Source organism: Salvia miltiorrhiza, chromosome 1 (assembly GCF_028751815.1).
Source record: "Salvia miltiorrhiza cultivar Shanhuang (shh) chromosome 1, IMPLAD_Smil_shh, whole genome shotgun sequence".
Classification (NCBI taxonomy): Eukaryota; Viridiplantae; Streptophyta; class Magnoliopsida; order Lamiales; family Lamiaceae; genus Salvia; species Salvia miltiorrhiza.
Genome location: NC_080387.1, coordinates 600,872 through 623,313, shown reverse-complemented (window position 1 = coordinate 623,313; position 22,442 = coordinate 600,872). Strand labels below are relative to the sequence as shown.

Sequence of the window (22,442 nt, the reverse complement as noted above, 5' to 3'; positions counted from 1 at the left end):
TTATTCATAAGAACTTTTACTTTTTGTATTCAGGGTTTAGAAGTTAAATACTTATATTAAAATAAGTGTACATTTGTGCGAACAAATGTATACCTTATGATAATTAAATGTAATATTTCTATTAGGATTCATGATTTAGCGTTCAGGATTTTAGGGTTTAGTATTCAGGGTGGTTTTAGGATTTAGTGTTCAGGGTTTAGAGTTTAGAAAATATAATACTTTATATTGAATGAAGGTAAATACTTATATTAGCACAATTATACATTTGTGCTAACAAATGTAGACTTTATACTTATTAAAAGCAAATATTCCTATTAGGGTTTAGGATTTAGTGTTCAAGGTTTAGTGTTCAGGGTTTAGGGTTTAGATAATACTTCATATTGAATGAAGGTAAATACTTATATTAACATAAGTATACATTTGTGCTAACAAATGTATATTTTATACTTATTAAAAGTTAATATTCCTATTAGGGTTTAGAATTTAGTGTTCAAGGTTTAGTGTACAGGGTTTAGGGTTTAGATAATACTTTATATTGAACGAAAGTAAATACTTAAGTATACATTTGTGAGAAGAAATGTATATCTTATGCTAATTAAATGTAAATATTCCTATTATGGTTCATGATTTAGTGTTCAAGGTTTTAGGGTTTAGAGTTCAGAGTTTAGGGTTTAGTTTTCAAGGTTTAGGGTTTAGAAAATAAAATATTTTATATTAAATGAAGGTAAATACTTATATTATGTCACAGCCCGGCCTAAGCTAGTGAATAGTTAAGTCGGGAAAAGTGTGACTGAAAACAAAGTAAGAAAATGAAAAAGAAAATAGATCTCATAAAAATTACTAACCTGCTTAAACAATAATTTACCAAAATATTTGGAAATCATAAAGGATCTTTTTTCTAAAACTCAAAAGCAGACAACTCGCAATACATAACGACAAGTTGTCTAAGTATCGAGTGACATAATTCTGTAAGCTATTAGTTTGAAATCTTTGCAACACATCAATAAAGTAAAACGCACTAAGCGTTGCAGCGGAATAGCTTAAGTGGATTACATGTATGAAGACATGAAATCCTGAGCCTAATTTAGTACTTATATATCAAAAGCTTTGCTCTGCTGACATCCATCTGCATCACAGCTTAACCTGCACATTTAGAAAACATATGCAGGGCTGAGTACCTAAAAGGTACTCAATGGTCACATGCCGAAATAACTTGAAAGATTGCTCTTAGAGTTATAAATTGAACTTGTCATCTCAAGCATCACACAGGAGTTTTATTTAAATAACCTGTGCATGCAAAACTGTAAAACTTCCCTGTAATTATCATAAACTTCGCATGCGTCTGCAGACATACTTCTTTGTACTCTACCATATCTGCAATGATAACTGTGTGCCAAGAAGGTGGCCACCTTCTACGGTCACTGACCGGCCGATACGCTAAACCGGCTCACGGTCCTAGACCGGCTGATACACTAAACCAGCTCACGGACCTAGACCGGCCGATACGCTGAACCGGCTCACGGTCCTAGGCCGGCCGATATGCTAGATCGGCTCACGGTCCCTTGTGTACACTAATCCTGTCTAACATCTGGATAGAACATGATCCGAATTCGATTAACTTCTGGTGCCAGATAGGTATCATACAAGCTCATAAAAGTTTTGGCAAGTCAATAACTTTGATATAACCTTACTCATGTAAACATCATTAAATAGTGTGCACTTCACATTTGAGTTTAGAAAGCCCACCTGATCGTGGTCTGACGACACAAGTAACTCTGAACTAATGCTTTACTTCTTTTCCCTTGTATTTGACCTTCAGTATAAATACTGACTAATAAATAATGAGAACATGATATGAAATTTATTTAGACAATACTTATGTTGGTTTTAAGGTGATGGTTCTATTGAAAATTATGGTATGAAGACTAGTTGATATTTGGCAAACTTACCAATAAATACTAACGTGAACTTAAACTGCGATAATTATAACTGCGGTGTTAACATAACATTGCTCACACTTATGTCCCACTTTGTGTCCCACTTTCAATTTTATTTATTTTCTTATATATTTTTTCTTCAATTTCAACTTTATATGCTTTAGTTTAATTTTGTGATTATTAACTAGGGTTTATTCCATCAATCTAGGGTATATAATTATTTTTTATCATTTAATTTCACTTTTATTAGTTAATAATAGGTTAAAAAATTCAAAGTCATGGTATATACTTTTTAAAAATTTTAATTTTTTAAAATAAAAATTAAATATAATTCATAGTATCATAATAAATTTTATTTTTATAAAAAATATTTTTAAAATAATAAATATAAGAATGGGACACAGTGGCACACATAAAATTGTGGGACACTGAATCTCATCCCGCTCACACTTATTTAATAAGCGATTATTAACATAGAAATAACATAAATTCTCTTTTTTCTTTTCTTTAAAGAATCTGATTTCGAAATAATCTAGTGTCTAATTTATGCATAAGTACATAAGGTAATAGCATAAATTAGTTAAAATAATTCTACATATCTGGGCCATTTAATAAATCAAACAAATTATTAGCTAATAATCCTTTATTTAAGATTATTAAGCTCAAATTAAAATACTATTGAATCCAATTAAATAAATTAAGGACCCAACTTAACAAATTAATTCCATAATCTCATGTACTCCTAAGGCCCAACACAATTTATTATTACTAATCCCTTTGAGATTAATAGGCCCAAGTACCAGCTTAAACCCAATTACTAGTTTGAGCCCAATTAACCATTTTCAGATTTAAATAAATTAAAATTAATAACCTTCTTTAAAACATAAAACAAGTTAATCTCTCTCTATTTTCTATTTCTTCCCCACGCAGACATCTCTCCCTCTCTTCGCTCCCTCTCTCGGCCGCCTCTCTCTCCCCCCCTTCTCCGGCGAGCGTCGCCGGCTCGCGCCGCTTCCGGCGCGGCGAGGCTGACGCATCTTCTCCCCTTCCGCTTTCTTCCCTCTCCTTCCTACATTTAATTCCCAAATTCTAAAATCAATTCAACCTAGGGTTTTCAATCTTCCCCATCAATTTTACTCCTCTGGAGAATCCCGGCGAATAACGTCGCCGCCGCCCCAGCTCGTCGGATTTCCGCTCCTCCGTCGTTCTCCCTGCCTCAGGTAAGTCCCCTATCTCTCTTCTTCTCTCTATATCCTCCCTCTCAGTCTCTCTCACTCTGCCCCTCTCGATCTCTCTCTCTGCCCTGTTCGCGGCGGCCGCCGTGAGCCGTGGCTGCGTAGCAGCGCCGGCGCCGCCCTTACTCCTCTTTTCTTCCTCGTTTGCTCTGCCTCCCCCTTGTCTCTCTCCTCTATCTCTATGTCTCTATCTCTCTGTTGCCAGCCACTGTGGGCCGCCGTAGCGCGGGCAGCACCGGCGGTCATCGCCATCAGCTGCGCCCCGCCGTGGTGGCTCGCGGCTGCCGCTGCTACCGTCCCTGTTCTTCTTTCCCTTTTATCCATCTAATTCTCAGATTTTTACTTCCTCAAACTAATAAGTCTCAAACTATTTTCCATTTCAGGAATCGATGATTCAAGGGATCTCCAGTTCGTCTACTGCTCAAGATCCAATTTTTATATGTTACTATAAACCTATTTTCCTTTATTGCTTATTGTAAAACTGAGATTTTGATGGTGAGGAAACAATACTGTATCGTTACTATGCTTATGTGTAGCTATGTCTTTTCTGCTGCTCTTGATTGTTCCTTTTATACACAAGGAATTGATTGAATTGTATACAAGAAAACTACCTGCTTTGCTTGATGCTGCTATAAACTGCTGGGGATTGTAAATGATCGTGGTTGAGTCGTAATTATTTGGTCAAGTAATAGTCGTAATTACTTTTCATCACAATAATAATTATTTTGAATAATGTAGAAATAGATAAAATAAAGAAAAAATAACAAAGTCATTATTCAAGTAATCATTATTATAAGAAAAAGTAACTATTGAAATGATGGAAAATAATGCTTCAAAAATATTATTATGTCATTAATTATTTTGGAATAGTGTAAAAATAAATAAAATACGAACAAAATAAAATAAAACATTGTAAAAAAATAATAAAAATAATCTAAAGCAGTATATATATATATATATATATATATATATATATATATATATAGGGTCACACTCCGCAAAGAAACGTTCTTAGGCTTAGAATTAAGAAGGAATCTGGAGCGTCTGTTTCATCTCATCCAACGCTCAAGATTTAATCCCGTTCAAGAGTTTTGCAATTCCAAAATATATGGCCGTCAGATCATGTTGATCGAATGGACTGAAATTCTTCTCATTTCTAACAATATATAGCTTTCTCAAATGAACCTTCCCCTATATATATATATATATATATATATATATATATATATATATATATATACATATTCTTTTCGATTACCTTTGAGTGGTAAACAATCCTGGTTTGACTGTCATAGGAGGTTCTTAAACTCGCCGGAAAGTTAACGACCGTTTAATTCGGTCGTTAGTTAACGACCAAAATTTCGGCCGTTGGTTTTTCTCAATCGTCGTCCACCGGCTGGACCTCAACCAAAACAACGACAGAATAAAATGGTTGCTAATATTAAAAAACGGTCGTTGAAATTTAACGACCGAAAATTTTCGGTTGTTGATTGCCGTAGGAACGAAGAAAACGACGACTCGAAAAAAGGGTCGTTAATTCGGTCGTTAAAAGTTTAACAACCGAAACGACCGAATTTTCGGTCGTTAGAAGCGCGTTTTCTGGTAGTGTCTTAGACTCACAAATAAATATGTTTTCATCACGATAAGCACAATAATGGTTAGAATGACTTAGTTTGTTGTTAGTTCTTGAAGTACCAGAAGGTGATATCCTCACAAACAGAAGGATGCACTAAGCATCAAGCTACCTTTTGACTTTCAATTGGTAGAAACAAAGCGATTGTTGGAATCTCGAGCGAAGGACCGAAGCAAATAGTATGTATGATAAAGTTTTCAACTAACTGTCAAAGTATGATCCACATCTGGTGGACACTAATGAAAAATGCATAAGGATTTTCCCTTGTATTATTTATATGAATTGGTCGCACCTTAATTCCAACAAATGTATATTTTATACTTATTAAAAGTAACTATTGTCTTAATAAAAAGTAATTATACATATGAATAAATGTAATATTTCAAAATTAGTATTATTTTCTCAAAAAATGTTATTTTTACTCACGAAAACTTGAAATTTTAATTATTTGGTCAAGTAATTATAGTCGTAATTACTTTTCATCATAATAATAATTATTTTGAATAACGTAGAAATAGATAAAATAAAGAAAAAAAAATATCAAGTTATTATTCAAGTAATCAGTGTTGTAAGAAAAAGTAACTATTGAAATGATGAAAAGTAATGCTTCAAAAATATTACTTTTCTTTATGTCAATAATTACTTTGGAATAGTGTAAAAATAAATAAAATACAAACAAAATAAAATAAAAAAACATTGTAAAAAAATAAAAAATAATAAAAATAAACTAAGGCAGTATATATATATATATATATATATATATATATATATATATATATATATTAAAAAAAAAACGTAAGCATACAATGAATTTTGAAACCCTTTCCCTTTGGGATAAAGCAAACAAGGTTGTCATAATATTGCACCACACTACACTTTTGAATTTTTTACCAAAATCAATAATATAAATGTTTGATACGGGTCAGGTTGGATCCGATCCATCTGACCGTCAAATAAAATTGAATAGATATATATTAGTACAAAATCTTTATATATATAAGGGATTATAGCCAAAAAATACACGAACTTTGATAAAAGTTGCAATTTTCACCTGAACTTTCAAATTGGCCAAAATATACCTGAACTTATATTTTTTGTTGTAAATTTCACCTCGACGGAGTTCAATCATTGCAAGTTCAGGTGAAATTTACAACAAAAAATATAAGTTCAGGTATATTTTGGCTAATTTGAAAGTTCAGGTGAAAATTGCAATTTTTATCAAAGTTCGTGTATTTTTTGGCTATAATCCCTATATATAAAAAGCAAAGTAAATGTAAATAAATTCAATTGAAAGGATATAATTGGAATTGAGAGAAAAAAAAATACACCCACTACTCTAATTATGTAACTAACTGCCGAAAATTTTCATCTAAAAAAAAACTGCCGATTTTTTTTTAATGCCATATTAAACATATACCATATTAACACATTTATCACAACAACAAAAACTGCCACATGCATGTGATTTTATATACTTATTATTTATTTTTATTTTTTTTGTAGAGAAACCATATTTCTCTCATTTTAAAACTTTTGTTTCACAAATTTTTTCTTAAAAAAATAGAAGAGTGAATAATTGATTTTTAAAATAGGATTAATAAATAGTTGTTAATGTATTACTTAAAAAATAAAAGTTGTCAAGAAAAAAAATCAAATTATTTTGTTACTTATAGTTTCAATTTATTATATTTTCTCTTCATTGCACATTTTTTTTTCTATTTTTGTTATGCAATATTTAATTATATATCTAAAACAAAAGATAATGAATAACATTTAATTTGATACATGAAATGTATAAATCAATTTAAAATGAACAAGTTATGACAGTTTAAAATTTGTATCTATAATTTTTATTTTATTTTTAAATTCTTTTATTTATTTTTCTCGAAAGTTGAGAATACTGACACGATTAAACATCTTTTTTATTTATTTTTTATTTTTTTCCATTGTTTCCTTACGAAATTTTAATCATAGTATGTAGTCATATTTATTTTACATTGAAAATTTGTTAATAGGATACAATGTCACTATTATAAGAAGATAATATTATATATCACCATGTATGTCAATAAGGAAACCATAAAGTTGTCAAAGTGAAATAAAGAATGTTATGTATAAATTATTTACATAAATTTTTTCTTCTAAAAATATGCTATCAGATTATAATTTTTGTAATTTTAATTAATTTTCAATATTTATTTCATCATCAAATGAATGAAAACTAAATAATCCTATTTTTATTTAATCAAAAGTTGTAAGAGATAAAGAAAATCATACGTGTTTCAATTTATTCAAAAATTTTGTTGCTTTCTAATTATGACATTTTTTTTTATTAATATAAGTATTTTTTTTATATCCATAGAATTATCTTTATAGGTATTAAATGAAGTTCGGATATATTTACGTGTCTATTAATATTTCAAAAATAATGTATTGAGATATGGTATATTAAGGACCATTATGCCTAATAGCAACTATTTTCATCAATTAAATTGTGAAGATCTTTGGTGAAGCTCCACTGAATAAATTTTTGGTTTAGAGTTTGAATCTTGTAGGTTGAATTTTTTTTTTTATGTTTTTTTATTTAGAATTTTTCACAATAAATTCATAATTTACATACTGAATTCATATACAACTTATTTTTATATGATAAATCTGGTTTCATTTGTATTAGTATAGAAACTCCCTATATACGTGATATTATGTCTATATATAGACACATGTTATATTTTTGTATGAATTGCCTAGGTTATGGAGTATTAAAATATTGGATCACTTTGCAAGTAATAAATTTTGTATCAAATTTTAATTTTATTAGTTTATATTAATATTATAAAGCATATATATGCACAATTTACGCGATGAGGATGAATTTGAGCGCTTAGATATATTCAGACATGACTTCAGTGATACATAAAGATAAAATTGCATATTTGAGGCTAAAGGGGAATCAGAATAGAAGTGAAAAGCAAATATTTATGTTTAAAAGATTTCTATTTCAACTACAGAGATACAAATTTGAAATACATGGCAACCAACGAATTTGCCCTTCTCAAATATTATTATTTGGACTTCGAAACCAAGCTAAATGGACCTTGGTATTATATTTCAACAATAGGCTTCAAAATAATTCTAGATTTAACCTCAATTTTTTTTTCCGTATATTAAAAAAAATCGAAGATGATTTAAAAAAAACCGAAATACAAGAAAAAAGGGCTTGGGGGAAATAATCCTAGATTTGTTCCATTTACATATTTTTTTTTTCCAATATTAAAAAAAATAGTTCGAAGATGAATTAAAAAAAACGAAATACAAGAAAAAGTTGCTTGGGGAATTTGAACCTGAGACCTCAATAATATGTGAGTGATACTTTGTCACCTTGTCCGATAGTGTCAACCGCATTAGTTATTCGTTAGAAATAAAAATAAAATGAATGATACGATGGGACATCGATCGAAAAAATAAGTAACATATACTTGGATTAAATGTATTATAATAACATATACTTGAAGACAATGTATTATAATACGATGAATTTATAATTAATTGAAATAAATTAGTGATCTTGAAAGAAAAAAAAATTGTGAATACGATGGGAATTTTCTTGGAAAACTATATAACATATACTTGAAAACAATGTATTACTATAATATAGTATTGATGTCGATTTGATAATAAAAAAAATGAACTACTATACTGTAATAATGAAGTCGAAATAATTATACTCAATGAAATAAAGTTGAATTAAAGTAGTGAAGTAAAAAACTATATAACATATACTTGAAGTTTATGTATTATAAAATAGTATTGAAGTCGAAATAATTAAACTCAACGTTCATGAAGTTGAATTAATTAATTGAAATAAATTAGTGAAATTGAAAGCAAAAATAAAGTATACTCGATCCTACGTAGAGATTTTGCTCGCGAAACTATTTAACATATACTTGAATGAGAAACAATGTATTATAGTAAAGTATTAAACGCGATATGCCAATAAGACAATGAACTGTTATAGTGTATGTAACGAAGTCGATATAATTATTCATTATGAAATAAATATTTATTAATTAATCAAAGTAAATTAGTGAATATAATATAAAAATAAATACAATAAAGTGAAATTATTCATACGATTGAAAATCGCTCGCGAAACTATTTAACATATACTTGAATGAGAAACAATGTATCACAATAAAGTATTAAACGCGATATGCCAATAAAACAATGAACTGCTATAATGTATGTAACGACGTCGATATAATTATTCGTTATGAAATAAATATTTATTAATTAATCGAAGTAAATTAGTGAATATAATATAAAAATAAATACAATAAAGTGAAATGATTCATACAATTGGAATCGCTCGCGAAACTATTTAACATTTACTTGAATGAAAAACAATGTATCGTTCACATGTAATCTTGGCAAGGTGGCAAAGTATCATTCACATGTAATGGAGTGATCACTAATTTCTTAACAACAAAATACCGCAACTAACACGGTGTAATTGTAGCATATATAGCAATCGAGTATTGTATCCACATGGACAAATAAACGAAATAACTCTATCTATTCTATAAACAAAATCTAAATTAAACCCTAATATGGATAGATATATATATTAGTGGATTTTGTTTTGATTTTGCAAAGAAATAAATTTGGAAAAAAAAAACCCTAGGAAGGCCAATTTTGTTTTGATATATTAGTATCTAATTTCAAGGATTTTGAAAATCTTCGAAAATTTTATACAAAATTCGTTTAAGCATTTATACAAATAGTTGGCGTACATTGTTTTGGTGGATGAATTGAAGATGAGAGGGGCCGAGATTTTACATTGTTTTGTGAAGATTTGATTTTTGATTAGTCATGTCAAATAAATCATAAATATAGGAGTGGTGAATATCTAATTTTAAGGATGATAAAAATCATTCAAAATGTTATACAAAATTCGATCAGACTTTTTAACAAACATCTAGCGTGCATTCAAGCTCTTTAATTTAATAAACTTACTTAAGAATTTTAAATTTAAGTAAAAAATAAAAAGATTACTTAATTATTTACAAGTATTAATATTACTAACTTATTAGTGGAAAAAAAATCATAATTTTTGAAAAAATAAAAATAAAATTTCCAAGGAAAAATAAAAATCATAAATATAATTTTGGAAAACTAAAAAAATAAGGAAACAAAAATAAAACAAAAAATAAGGAAACAAAAAAAAACCAAAAATAAGGAAACAAAACAACCTCTTTTTCGGATGTTATCAAAACCGAAAACACAAAGCACCAAATTGAGTATATTTCAAATTTTCACACAAACCAAAAATCGGCTCATTCTCTACCAAGCCAAAAAACCGGGTTTTAAGTGAGTGTCCAATTATCACTACCCTTGTATTAATTGCCTTTATTAAATAATCATCATCACACAATTAATAGAGCCGAAAACGAAGTGGAGTAGTATTTTAGAACCCTAAAACAAGCAGGCGCAGCGGTTGAGTTCCCCAAAAAGGCGGGTGTTAGAGTTGTCCGATGTTGGCGAAAGAAAACGAGATGCGCAAGCAAGGTGATTCTGATTGCAGTTCCGATTCTGGGAGCGGAGCACAAGCTATGACGCTAGCACTGAAACCGAAACACCCGCCGTCGTCGTCGTCTAAGGTATTTAGCGACGAAGACTCAATAACGCTGTTAAAGAGTCTCGCCGTTTTCTGGGCTAGTGGTAGAAATAATAAGTGGGCAGACTTCCACCGGATTGTCAAGGACAAACTTTCCAAGCCAGATTTTACGCGCGTTCAAATATCTGAGAAGGTCCGAAGTTTGAACAAAAAGTATAAGACTAACTGGCAAAGAGGTCGCGTCCCCGACAACCCTCATGAATTGGTTGTGTATGAGTTGTCCAAGCCGTTGTGGGAAGATGAGATGAATCAAGAAAGTGGTAAGGTGTGGGAAGATGAGATGAATCAAGAAAGTGGTAAGGGGATGAAGAAGAATAAAAAGAGGAAACGCGAGAGAAATCCAACATTGGATGAATTTCGGTCTTCCTATCCAAATTTATATGCGTCGTTCAATATGTTTGGATTTCCCAAAATTGCCCGGAAAAGATGTGTATTGCTTGGGAGAGAGAAGGCACAAAAGCTTGAAAATGAGTGGAAGCAACTCACTGAAGAATTGCATTGTTTAGAGGGTAAAAGGCTTGCCCTCTCAACGAAACCAACAGGTATATATATTCATTTATTAATTTCACATGATTTTCTCCAGTATATGTATTCATCTTCTAATATTTCTTATTTTTAATTATGTTTAGGCGACAATTCAGAGGAAGGTTAAGGTACGGTGGAGAATCTATCCTTGCTACTTGTATATTTAATTCAATATATGGTTTTAGTTCAAGTTTTATTATATGTGTTCATGACATGAATATTGAGATCTCATGCTATTAAAACCTAGCTAGCTCAGAGGGTCACAAAAGTAATATCCTCTCAATATATGAAAAATAGAAGAAAAAAAGGAAACAAAAACCGATCGATCATTATAAAGCCCTCACTGAGTTATAGGGTCTCATGGTTATATATGAGTTGATTATAAAGTTGGTTTGTTTATGTGACAATATATCTTAATCGCATGCTGATAGTATAAGTTATGATATTCTATCTATTTTTGTTTTTGTAGTGAGGAGTAGAAGCGGAGGCTGCTGTTGAAAATAACTACAAAGTCAAGAATAACAGCATCCAAAAGTCAGAAATTGCAGTAGCCAAATCTCCATGTATCAGTCAAATATTAACCAAGGATCCCTTAATCATAGGGATCCTGGTATGACTTTAGAGGAATGTAATACATTATAAAGGGTGATTGTATTCTTCAGAAAACATAAGCAATACAACAACAAGAAATACAATTACAATCTTTAGCTTCTCTTTCTCTATGCATTATGATAATTCCATGTTTTAACATGGTATCAGAGCAGGTTCAATTCTAGGAACTCAGAAACAAATCATCATCGTTCATAATCCCAAACCAAAACCTTTCTTAGCCAATTCACCAATTCACCAAATCAAGGCAGCCTCTGTTCTTCATTTCCTGGAAAAAAAAAAATGCCAGGAGAGATTGAAACCATAAACCAAACAGATTCAAATAACCCAAATCCAAACAGAATCCACAGAATGGGTCGAAGAGACCCAAATCCAATCAACTGCAATGAAGAAGGGATTAATAAGCACCGAAAACTGATCGGAAATCACCGATTATTTCAGTTCCTCCCTGGATTAGATGGGAGATACGACAAACTTTGTCGGGACATTCTCAAGAAAGTTCTCGTTCCCACAGTCGAGTCGGCGTTCTCAAAAGTGAGAAGGGAGGCCGCCCGACTACAAAACTTACAGCCGGCAACCAACCGCTCCGACATTGACGTCTCATCATCGAGAGGGGTCGGAGCCGGACTCGCCGCCACCCACCGCCCTACTCAGCGGCCTGAGGTCCGACCGCCACACACCGCCGCCGGTCCAGGCAACGCCACCAACCACCACAATCCCACACAGCACGATCAACTAACCCCCAAATCTCGCATAAATCCCAGATATCTTCACATAGCAGAGGCAAGGCAGGATCACCGAGGCCGTCACGCTCAAAAACGCCCCGACCAGCGACATCAGATACCCGAAGAAGGGCACGGTCAACGCCACGAAGATGGTGCTCCCCACCAGCAGCGTCCTGATCAGCAGCAGACCGAATCGGCGGCGTTGGCCGCGAGGGCAGCGGCGGTGGCTATGGAGCGGTCGCCGGAGTCTGGGCAGATTGGAGGAGGCCGAATTGAGGAGATTGGCGTGAATGGAGAAGGGCCGAATGAAAGAGGCGGAACTTCTAAGAATTCAGGTATAGGGTTTGGTGTTTTTACACCAAACCCTCCTAATTTCGCATATTTACACAAAATACCCCATACCTTGCCCATAAGTCCCTCAGATTCTGGAGTTTTACAAATACCACCCCTGGGTTATTCTGAATTGCAAAAAGAGCCCCACTTTATGCAAACTACCCCCCTGGATTTCCATAAATTACAAAACCACCCCAAACCTCTACATAATACTAAAAACACCTCTCAATTATGTAGAAATTCCCTAAATACTTCCGCTGCATATCAAACCTCTTGTGATAATAGGGATAGAGGTAAAGGGTGGATTTTTGATTGTGGAGCCACTGATACAATGACTTTTGATAAAACTGATATTATTAAGTCATCAACATCACATCGTACGCATGTTCAGACTGCAAATGGTGATTTGACTCGTGTTAAAGGAGCCGGAACTATAGAAATTTCCCCTACTTTACGTCTCTCAAATTGTCTTTATGTCCCGTCTCTTTCACACAAACTCTTATCTATTAGCCATGTTACTAAAGAGCTCAATTGTACCATGCTTATGCATCCTCACTTCTGTTTACTTCAGGATATCAGAACGGGGAAGATTATTGGGCGTGGCACTGAGCGGGATGGATTGTACTATGTGGATGAGATAGCTCAACAAGGCAAGGTGATGCTGGCTCACGGAACTGCTGACCGGGAAGCCTGGCTTTGGCACCGTCGGTTAGGGCATCCATCCACGGGTTACCTTAAACTTTTATTCCCTAACATTATGCAAAATAATACTTTGTCTTGTGAAACTTGTGTTTTGGCTAAAAGTCATCGACAACCTTTTAAACCCAGTGATACTCAAGTCGATTCTATTTTTTCTTTAGTTCACTCTGATGTTTGGGGTCCTTCACCTGTTGCCGGGGGTCAAGGGTTTAAATATTTTCTGCTTTTTGTTGATGATTGCACTAGAATGACATGGACATATTTTCTCAAAAATAAATCTCAAGTTTTTGATAAATTTACTCATTTTTTCGCCATGGTGCAAAATCAATTCCAGAAAAATATCCAAGTCCTTAGAACTGATAACGGGGGTGAATTTGTCAATCATAACATGCAGAACTTTTGTCAACAAAAAGGGATAATTCATCAAACCACTTGTCCCCATACCCCTGAACAAAACGGTGTTGCCGAACGAAAGAATAGAATCTTGCTTGAAATGACCCGAGCTATGATGATTGAGTCTAAGGTACCCAGCCATTTTTGGCCCGAAGCTGTCGCAACCTCAGTTTACCTTATAAACCGCCTTCCCACTAGAACACTCAAACTTCAAACCCCATTACAAAAATTATCCACTTTGGCTAATATACCCACTGCCCTTACGCTGCAACCACGAATCTTTGGTTGTTCCGTATTCGTTCATGTTCCCAAACATGAGCGGACAAAACTCTCTCCGTGCGCTATCAAGTGTGTGTTTGTGGGCTATGGGGTCAATCAAAAAGGGTATAGATGTTACAACCCTCAAAACCGTCAAATTGTGACCACTATGAACTGTGACTTTCTCGAAACGGAGTATTTTTACAGTAACCACCCTAACAGTCAGGGGGAGAGTGAAAGTGAGAATAAGAGTGAGATCGACTTGTTAAGTTGGTTACCAATGCCAGTCCCGGAAGCAGATCCAACAGAAAAAGTTAACCTAACCACCGAGCATGTTTCATCCACTCCAGAACAATCTAGTCCGCTGCATGAGCCTATATCTTCTCCGCCACTGATATCTGAGGTAAGATCTTCTGAACCTACTATTGTGGCTTCTGATTCTGCTGATAATATTTCTCAAGTCATTGAAGAAGAACAGGAGGATAATACAGTAGATGGAGATACTGGGAGATATGTGCTACCACCCAGGAGTAATCGGGGTGTACCTCCTAAACGGTATACCCCAGAGAAAATTGTGAGGAATTCGCGATACTCAATTGGGAATATCGCCAAGGGAAACTTGTCCAAAAATGCCACAGCCTATGAAGCGGCCTTATATGATGAGGAGATTCCACAAACAGCAGAGCAAGCCCTGAAGATCGAGCATTGGAGAAATGCTATGAAGAAGGAGATAGGAGCCCTAAACCGGAATCACACATGGGAGAAGTGTCGGTTGCCAAAAGGGAAGAAAACTGTAGGATGCAGATGGGTTTTCACAATCAAACGAAAACCCGATGGATCTATTGAGCGATACAAAGCTCGGCTGGTTGCAAAAGGCTACACACAAACATATGGGATCGACTATGCAGAAACTTTCTCGCCTGTGGCAAAGATGAACACTGTCAGGGTGCTCCTCTCCATTGCTGCAAACAAGGATTGGGATCTTCATCAGTTTGATGTTACAAATGCCTTTCTTCATGGTGAGCTTGAAGAAGAACGGGAGGTATACATGGATGCACCCCAAGGTTTTTCAGATGAGTTCGAGGAAGGGAAGGTATGCAGATTGAAAAAAACTTTATATGGACTCAAACAGTCTCCCAGAGCTTGGTTTGGAAGATTCACCACAGCTATGAAGAAGTTCGGGTACCAGCAAAGCAATTCAGACCACACCTTATTCTTGAAGAAACGAGGTGATCTTATTTCTTGCTTAGTCATTTACGTTGATGACATGATCATAACAGGGGATGACTTAGAAGAAATCCAGAAGTTGAAAGCAAATCTTTTCAAGGAGTTCGAAATGAAGGACCTTGGGAGACTAAAGTACTTCCTCGGGATCGAAGTACTCAGATCGAGGAACGGGATTTTTATCAATCAGAAGAAGTATACTCTTGACCTTCTTGCAGAAACTGGGATGCTAGATTGCAAGCCAGCTGAGACGCCTATGGCTGTCAATCATGGGCTACAGATTGTGAAGGGAGCTGAATTGGCGGATCGAGGAAAATATCAACGTTTGGTAGGGAAACTTATATATCTTTCCCATACTCGGCCTGATATTGCATATGCTGTTGGAGTTGTGAGTCAGTTTATGCACCAACCACAAGCTGACCATATGGAAGCAGCACTCAGAATTGTGAGATACTTGAAAGGAACCTTTGATTATGGAGTACTGTTCAGGAAGACTGGACATCTCGAGATACAAGCCTACACTGATGCTGACTGGGCTGGAAACCCAGTTGACAGGAAATCAACAGCAGGATACTTTGCCTTCATTGGAGGGAATCTTGTATCATGGAGAAGCAAGAAACAAAAGGTAGTGGCACTCTCAAGTGCAGAAGCAGAATTCAGGGGAATCAAGAGTGGGCTGACTGAAGTTCTTTGGTTGAGAAGGCTACTAATGGAGTTAAGTCTTCATCCAACAAAAACATGCCAAATGTTCTGTGACAACAAAGCCGCCATCAGCATATCTGAAAATCCGGTGCAACATGATAGAACCAAACATGTTGAAGTTGATAGGCACTTCATCAAAGAGAAGATCGAAGGAGGGATCGTGACCCTACCCTTTGTCAGATCCGAAGATCAACTCGCTGACATCTTAACCAAAGCTGTGAACTCCAAGAGTTTTTCAGAAGTTCTTGGCAAGTTGAATATCGGGAATCCCGTTACTCAACTTGAGGGGGAGTGTTGAAAATAACTACAAAGTCAAGAATAACAGCATCCAAAAGTCAGAAATTGCAGTAGCCAAATCTCCATGTATCAGTCAAATATTAACCAAGGATCCCTTAATCATAGGGATCCTGGTATGACTTTAGAGGAATGTAATACATTATAAAGGGTGATTGTATTCTTCAGAAAACATAAGCAATACAACAACAAGAAATACAATTACAATCTTTAGCTTCTCTTTCTCTATGCATTATGATAATTCCATGTTTTAACAGCTGCGAAAAAGAAGACTGAGAAGATGAAGTTATTTGATTTTGCAAGTTAATATATAGAACTTGGGTTAATTGATTTTAGTTCTTGGTGATACTGATTTTATTACACTTTTTATGCAACTTTTTTGGTAAACTTTGATGAACGATTCTATAGAGTAGGAATGGTGCATTTTCTGTCAATTCTTGCATATTTTTTATTTTTGTTCAATTGATCTCTTCCTTTTTTTGAAAAGTTTGGATCTGTATGACTTTACAGTGAAATGTTTAAATCAATCTTTTGAATTATGATGGTCGAGTATGTATATAGTTCTTAGATTTTGATGAATTCTTGGTCTGTTAATGTGTTAGACAAACATTCACATTCGGTGCTTTTAATTTTATTTGATAACATACATCATGATGTCTGTTGTATTAATATTTTTTGTATGATTATAATTAATATGGTGTGCGTTTATGTGTTGTAAGAATTAGAAGCAAGATATAATTAGGTAGTTAGAAGCAAGATTGCATTGATATAGTATCCCAATAGCATCAATACAAGCCCATCTGCACAGGGACGCCGGTCTGCGGCAGCCATTCTCCGGCGGCGAGGAAGTGGCCGACGGTGAATTTGGCAGCTTCAGCGGCGGTAATGACCTTGAAACGCTTGAATTCCTTGGTGCGGCGATTGGTATTGGCTCCGGGGCCGGTGTTTCCGTGCTCATACATGGTGCAGGTGTGGTGGTTGGTGGAGCCGTCCCAAATCTTCCAGCCCTCGGGCCTGATGAAGTCCCCGAGAGTGCTCTGCATGACGACGGTGAGCGCCTCGGGCTTCCAGGGGCGGCCGAGGAAGGTGGGGATCTGGAACCTGACCGGCCACAGATAGTCGTCGGGGACGATGGAGCAGTGGTGGAGGACGAGGCCGTTGCTGCCGCGCTTGATCTCCCTGCCGTCGGCAGTGACAGTGTTAAACTGGTTGGGGAGGGGCTTCCTGACGATGATCTGGCTGTCCTGGATGACGCAGTCGCCCTTGCCGAAGATGAAGTCCACGGTGCCGTAGATGCGGCAGTTGCGGTAGAACTGCTTCAGGTTCTGGTAGTACAGAGTGTCCTGCGACCCCTCGAAGCTGCAGTCGAACAACGCCGTCTTGTCCCCCTGCGACCGGAACGCCACCGCTTGGTGCCCCTGCGGCCCGGCCTCGTTGCGGAAGCTCATTCCCCGCGCAATGAATCCGGAGGCCTCGTTTGCTGCCATCAGCAATCATATTTTCCAATTAATCATCAATCCACAACACTATATATATATATATGTTTTCATTACCGAATGTAGCGGTGTGCATTGTTCCGATGTTCATGATGCCGTAGTTCTTGCTGCCCGTCACAATGGTCTTGGCAATGCCGTCTCCGTAGATGAAGACATTAGGCTTCTTCTTGTCCACGATGACCTGCTCGTTGTAGACGCCGGCCTTGACGTGGATGACGAATCTGCCCTTGAATTTGGGCGGGTAAGCATTGAGAGCTTCGCTGATGGTCTTGAACTTGCCGCTGCCGTCCTTGGCCACCACCACATCGGGCACCAGCTGCCCGCCGGAATGCTTGGCCAGAAGCTTCCGCTCCGCCGCCCCAAACCAGTAGGGGAAGCCCTCTTCCAGCGCCAGCAGGCGCCGCTGGCTCAATGTGGAGCCGGCATTAGGGAGCTTGACGTTGAAGAGCTTGAGCATCTCCGACAGCTCGGCCATGATGTTGACGGCGTTGTGCGTCAGCTGCGTGGCGTTCACCATCCCGCTCTGCACGGCGGCCTTGTACTCGGGGTTCTCGATCTGGTCCGTGCAGGTCGTCTGGAACGCGTAAACAGCGGTCATCCAGCTCAGCAGCTCGTGCTGCCGCTCATGAAGATCACCGGCGCCGCCTTCCGCCGCCGAGATGGACGCCTGGAGCATGTCCACGGCGTAGTCCAGGAGATGCTTGCAGTCCTCCACCGCCACGTGGTTGTACTTGTCCTTGTCCTTGTCCACGGAGATTTTGCCGGTGGCGGCCAGCGCGTTGTTCACCTCCTTGAGCGCCGCCTCCACCACGGCGCGGACGTAGTCATTGGCCGTGGCGGAAGCGTTCTTGGCAATGGATTGGAGGGTGGCCTCGCAGGCTTCCTTGTAATCGGTTGGGCCGCAAATGGAGGTGACCATCTTCATCGACGGCAACTTGAAGTTCTTGGCTTCTTGGGCTTCATCGCCGTTGCTTTTTATTACCACCACTACTCCGATCACCACTCCCACCACCAGCAACAGCGACACTATAGGAACCGCAATCTTGGCTGCGCCCATTGATATATTTATTTATTTTTCTTATTTTAAATTTTTTTTAATTTTTTTTTTTTTGCTTCACTTTGATTTCCTCCCTACTGTATATTTTTCTAAAATTTTACTGAAACCTGGTAATTAGGTTTCAGGGAAGGGAGGGTTCAAGTGAAGAACGGGGGGGAAAAAAAAAAGGAAACTTTAACCAGATGAACTGGTTTGGAAGGGGCGAGATAAAATGTGTTGAAACTTTCATATTTATAGAGTTTGGACAAATGGCTAAACGCAATTTTAGCGAAAAGAAATGGTTTAGGAGAAACCATTATTTGAGTAATGAATTATGTCTACAAATTGGAAAGATTAATGGCGGGCCTCTAGCTACCATCAAAATTAGTGGCATGCATGCATGCATGAGATCTAATTCTCATATTCACAATTATAATCACCAACTCATTACCTATTTTTGAAACAATCCACTACTACAAATTCGCTAATAGATACTGGGCATTGGCCGATGTTGTAAGCTAGGAAAGATTGTCGTTCTAGGCATCAGAAAAAATATTGATATCCAATTTAACATAATTTTAAATAGTATCAAATTGTCACTTATACAAACAAATACCATCTCGAACACATGCGCATGTGTTGGCCTAGCAGTAGATAGTTCATGTCTAAGATATAAGATTCTGGGTTCGAGTCCTCTATCGTGTAGGCTTTAAAATTTATTTATTTACTTATATAATTTATCAAAAAAAAATCTCGCACACTGGAAAAGTAAGTACATGTGTAGATATTGTATCATAGAATAAAACTGTAAAGAACAATATGCCAAGAATGGTTACCCAATTCATTAATTGATAATATATTATATCATCGAATATATTAAAACATTATATAATATAATATATTAAAACAGTAAACTAAGAATGGTTACCCAGAAACCTACATATGGAAGCACTATAATTTAAAAAATTCAAAATTAAAGACTAAAATTAATGATAGAAACAAATTCGCAGTTAAAAAAGCGGTGTTAACGATGTGACGAGACCGATATTTGGCCCCTATACCTAAACCTGCGACCTTTGGTCAAATCCCACAAACATTTGTAAATTAATCTTTAATAAATTATTAGAACTAGAAACAAAAAAAACAAAAAAAAAATATATTAGAACAAAACACAGAACTGATGCAAATGAGGAGGTCAAGCAGAGCTGAGTAGCTAGAAGCAGGGACGGAGCCAGGAATTAAGTTTGGGGGGCTGAAATTGTTCGGGGGTCGCCCCCGAGAAATTTTTTTTGGGCATTCTGTATATTTAAGGTATTTTTTTTTATTAAAATACGAGCATAATACTAATAATAACGAACAATATTTTCATAGATTATATAGTTTCAATATATCACAAAACTTTTTTTGGACATTCCGTATATTTAACACATTTTTTATTAAAAGGCAAGCATAATCTTTATATATATAAAAAGCAAAGTAATGTAAACAAATTCAATTAGAAGGGTATAATTGGAATTTGAATGACAAATTATAAAACTAATTCAGCAAAAATCGTGGACTTATGGAAACCACATCAATTTTTTTTTTTCTTTCTTAATGATATACTATTATAAAAAGCAAAGTAATGTAAACAAATTCAATTAGAAGGGTATAATTGGAATTTGAATGACAAATTATAAAACTAATTCAGCAAAAATCGTGGACTTATGGAAACCACATCTTCAATTTTTTTTTTCTTTCTTAATGATATACTATTGGTATCAAATTGTGTTTTTAACTTTTTAGGATTATTATATCTCTAAACAAACTTAATCAATAACTTGAATTATAATGTTAAAAATATAAATATAAATATAAAATAAATAATTATATCAACTAAATAAATGTTATTTTATTTTATTTATATTTTGCGGGATTTCATCTTGAATTATAGATGCATCTTAAATGAAAGAATGTGGAAAATCATTTAATTTACTATGTATTGAATCTGAAATAAATAAATAAATAAATAAATTCAACAAAATAAATGTTTTCTATATTATTTTACTTATGATATTTTGATTATTATATTATGCATTAGATTTATTTAATGTATAAAATTTATTAATAAAACAAAATTACAAAATATAGTTTAGTTTTTTATAATAATGTATCTATATATGGTTCTTATTTTATTTTACATTATTATTTTAAATATATAATCTGTGTGCATTGCATAAGTGTTATATTAATATATATTAATACAATATTATTGAATTGAATTTGTTATGATTCAACATATTATTTGAATGAAATAACTTTTTATTTTTTTATTTTTCCTTATATATATATATATATATATATATATATACACACACTATATATATATATATATATATATATATTACTTGATTTGACTATTAATTATAATTTTGTATTTGAAAGTAGTTTTTAATATGGCTTATATCATTAGCAACTTATTATATAAGTGATACTATATCTATATATAAACAAATATTATATTTTTGCATAAATTACGTTGGTTATATTAAAATATTAGATCAAGTTGCAAATAATAAATTTGATATTAAAAGTAAATTTTTTAGATTATACTGATAATTACTCTCTACGCCCACAAAAACAGTCTATTTTTGTCATTTAAGGACGTCCACAAAAATTAGTCTCAATATATTTTTCGAAAGTTTGCATCATATGATAGATCCGATGGATCTTTTTCTTCACTCACAATATAATTAATTATCATTTTTCTTTTTCTTGGAGTATTTTTTATGAACGAAGAAAATATAAATATATATACAATTTATGCGAATCTAAGATTACAATCACCGCGCATAGCGTGGGAGATACACTAGTAATAATAATAACAAATAACAAGTTCATAGATTATATATTTTCTATATATTACAAATTAGTTTCAATACATTATAATTTTTTTCAGCATTTCATACATATTAGGCATTTTTTATTAAAAGACAAGTATAATAGTAATAATAACAAACAATATTTCATAGATTATATAGTTTTAAATAACAGAATTATCCTTAAATTAAGTATATATGAAAGAATATAATAACCAAATACTCTTTTATAAAATAAATTATTTTATAATAGGTATAAACATATATCTATAAAAAAATTTTAAAAAACTCAAAATTTGTGAGGGGGCTCTAGCCCCCCCCCCCCAGCCCCCCTGGCTCCGTCCCTGGCTAGAAGAGAATTCGTGGATGGATAGGTGTGAGGATAAGGGTGAGCGTCTTTATTAACGAAATGAAAGACCCAATAAAGAAAACGTACGTATGTATCAGAGCAGGTCGAAGGCCCAGAGGAGAATGATGACATGAGATTTGGATCGAGGAGGACACCCGAATGTTTCAGATCTGAAGATGAAGACAAAAACCTTTAGAGCTTCTATTTTGTTGATCGAGCTAGAATCGATCTCAAGCTCGGTTCGAGTTCGGCTCACGTGATAATCGATAATATCGAATTCAAGCTGGAGCTCAAGTTGTAACAGATTTCTAGAACCGTAGTAATTTTGTAGTTTTTAGTTTGGAGAAACTAATATAAAAATGTAAGCTTGGAACCAGATTAGGAAAAATTAGAAAAGAATAGAGATAGGTAAGAATCTATACCTATTATAAAAGAGCCTTGTTTTACAAAATTTGATTTGCC

General features: G+C 34.6%; 2 protein-coding genes and 1 long non-coding RNA gene across 6 annotated transcripts; 2 read left to right on the top strand and 1 right to left on the bottom strand.

Moving 5' to 3' along the window:
• The first annotated feature begins 2,544 nt into the window (after positions 1–2,544).
• Positions 2,545–3,779, top strand: LOC131007180 (uncharacterized). Its single transcript, XR_009095935.1, has 2 exons — positions 2,545–3,157; positions 3,556–3,779. It is a non-coding gene; the product is annotated as an uncharacterized LOC131007180 (long non-coding RNA).
• Positions 3,780–10,124: 6,345 nt separating this feature from the next.
• LOC131007174 (uncharacterized) lies at positions 10,125–11,496 on the top strand. 4 transcript variants are annotated; one of them, XM_057934346.1, is made up of 3 exons: positions 10,125–10,746; positions 10,804–11,021; positions 11,109–11,467. In XM_057934346.1, exons 1-3 carry the CDS (start codon positions 10,337–10,339, stop codon positions 11,129–11,131), a joined length of 651 nt encoding a protein of 216 aa, XP_057790329.1. In that variant the 5' UTR covers positions 10,125–10,336; the 3' UTR covers positions 11,132–11,467. The 4 variants fall into 4 exon arrangements, with proteins under 4 accessions (XP_057790329.1, XP_057790328.1, XP_057790326.1 ...); XM_057934345.1 differs by having other exon boundaries at positions 10,139–10,744; positions 10,781–11,021; XM_057934344.1 differs by adding an exon at positions 11,474–11,496 and having other exon boundaries at positions 10,157–11,021; positions 11,109–11,132.
• A 5,480-nt stretch (positions 11,497–16,976) lies between these two features.
• Positions 16,977–19,013, bottom strand: LOC131007165 (pectinesterase 4-like). The gene is made up of 2 exons (XM_057934329.1): positions 17,795–19,013; positions 16,977–17,721 (listed from the first exon to the last, which is right to left on the bottom strand). The coding sequence occupies exons 1-2, from the start codon at positions 18,792–18,794 to the stop codon at positions 17,027–17,029; spliced, it is 1,695 nt and encodes a 564-aa protein (XP_057790312.1). The 5' UTR covers positions 18,795–19,013; the 3' UTR covers positions 16,977–17,026.
• Between the last annotated feature and the right edge of the window lie 3,429 nt (positions 19,014–22,442).

Excerpts from the sequence above, each read along its gene's own strand:
- LOC131007165 (XM_057934329.1), bottom strand. The coding sequence starts at position 18,794 with ATGGGCGCAGCCAAGATTGCGGTTCCTATAGTGTCGCTGTTGCTGGTG. Across the intron at positions 17,722-17,794 it reads AATGCACACCGCTACATTCG|CAAACGAGGCCTCCGGATTC; the intron begins GTAATGAAAACA and ends TGCTGATGGCAG.
- LOC131007174 (XM_057934344.1), top strand. The coding sequence starts at position 10,337 with ATGTTGGCGAAAGAAAACGAGATGCGCAAGCAAGGTGATTCTGATTGC. Across the intron at positions 11,022-11,108 it reads CCTCTCAACGAAACCAACAG|GCGACAATTCAGAGGAAGGT; the intron begins GTATATATATTC and ends AATTATGTTTAG.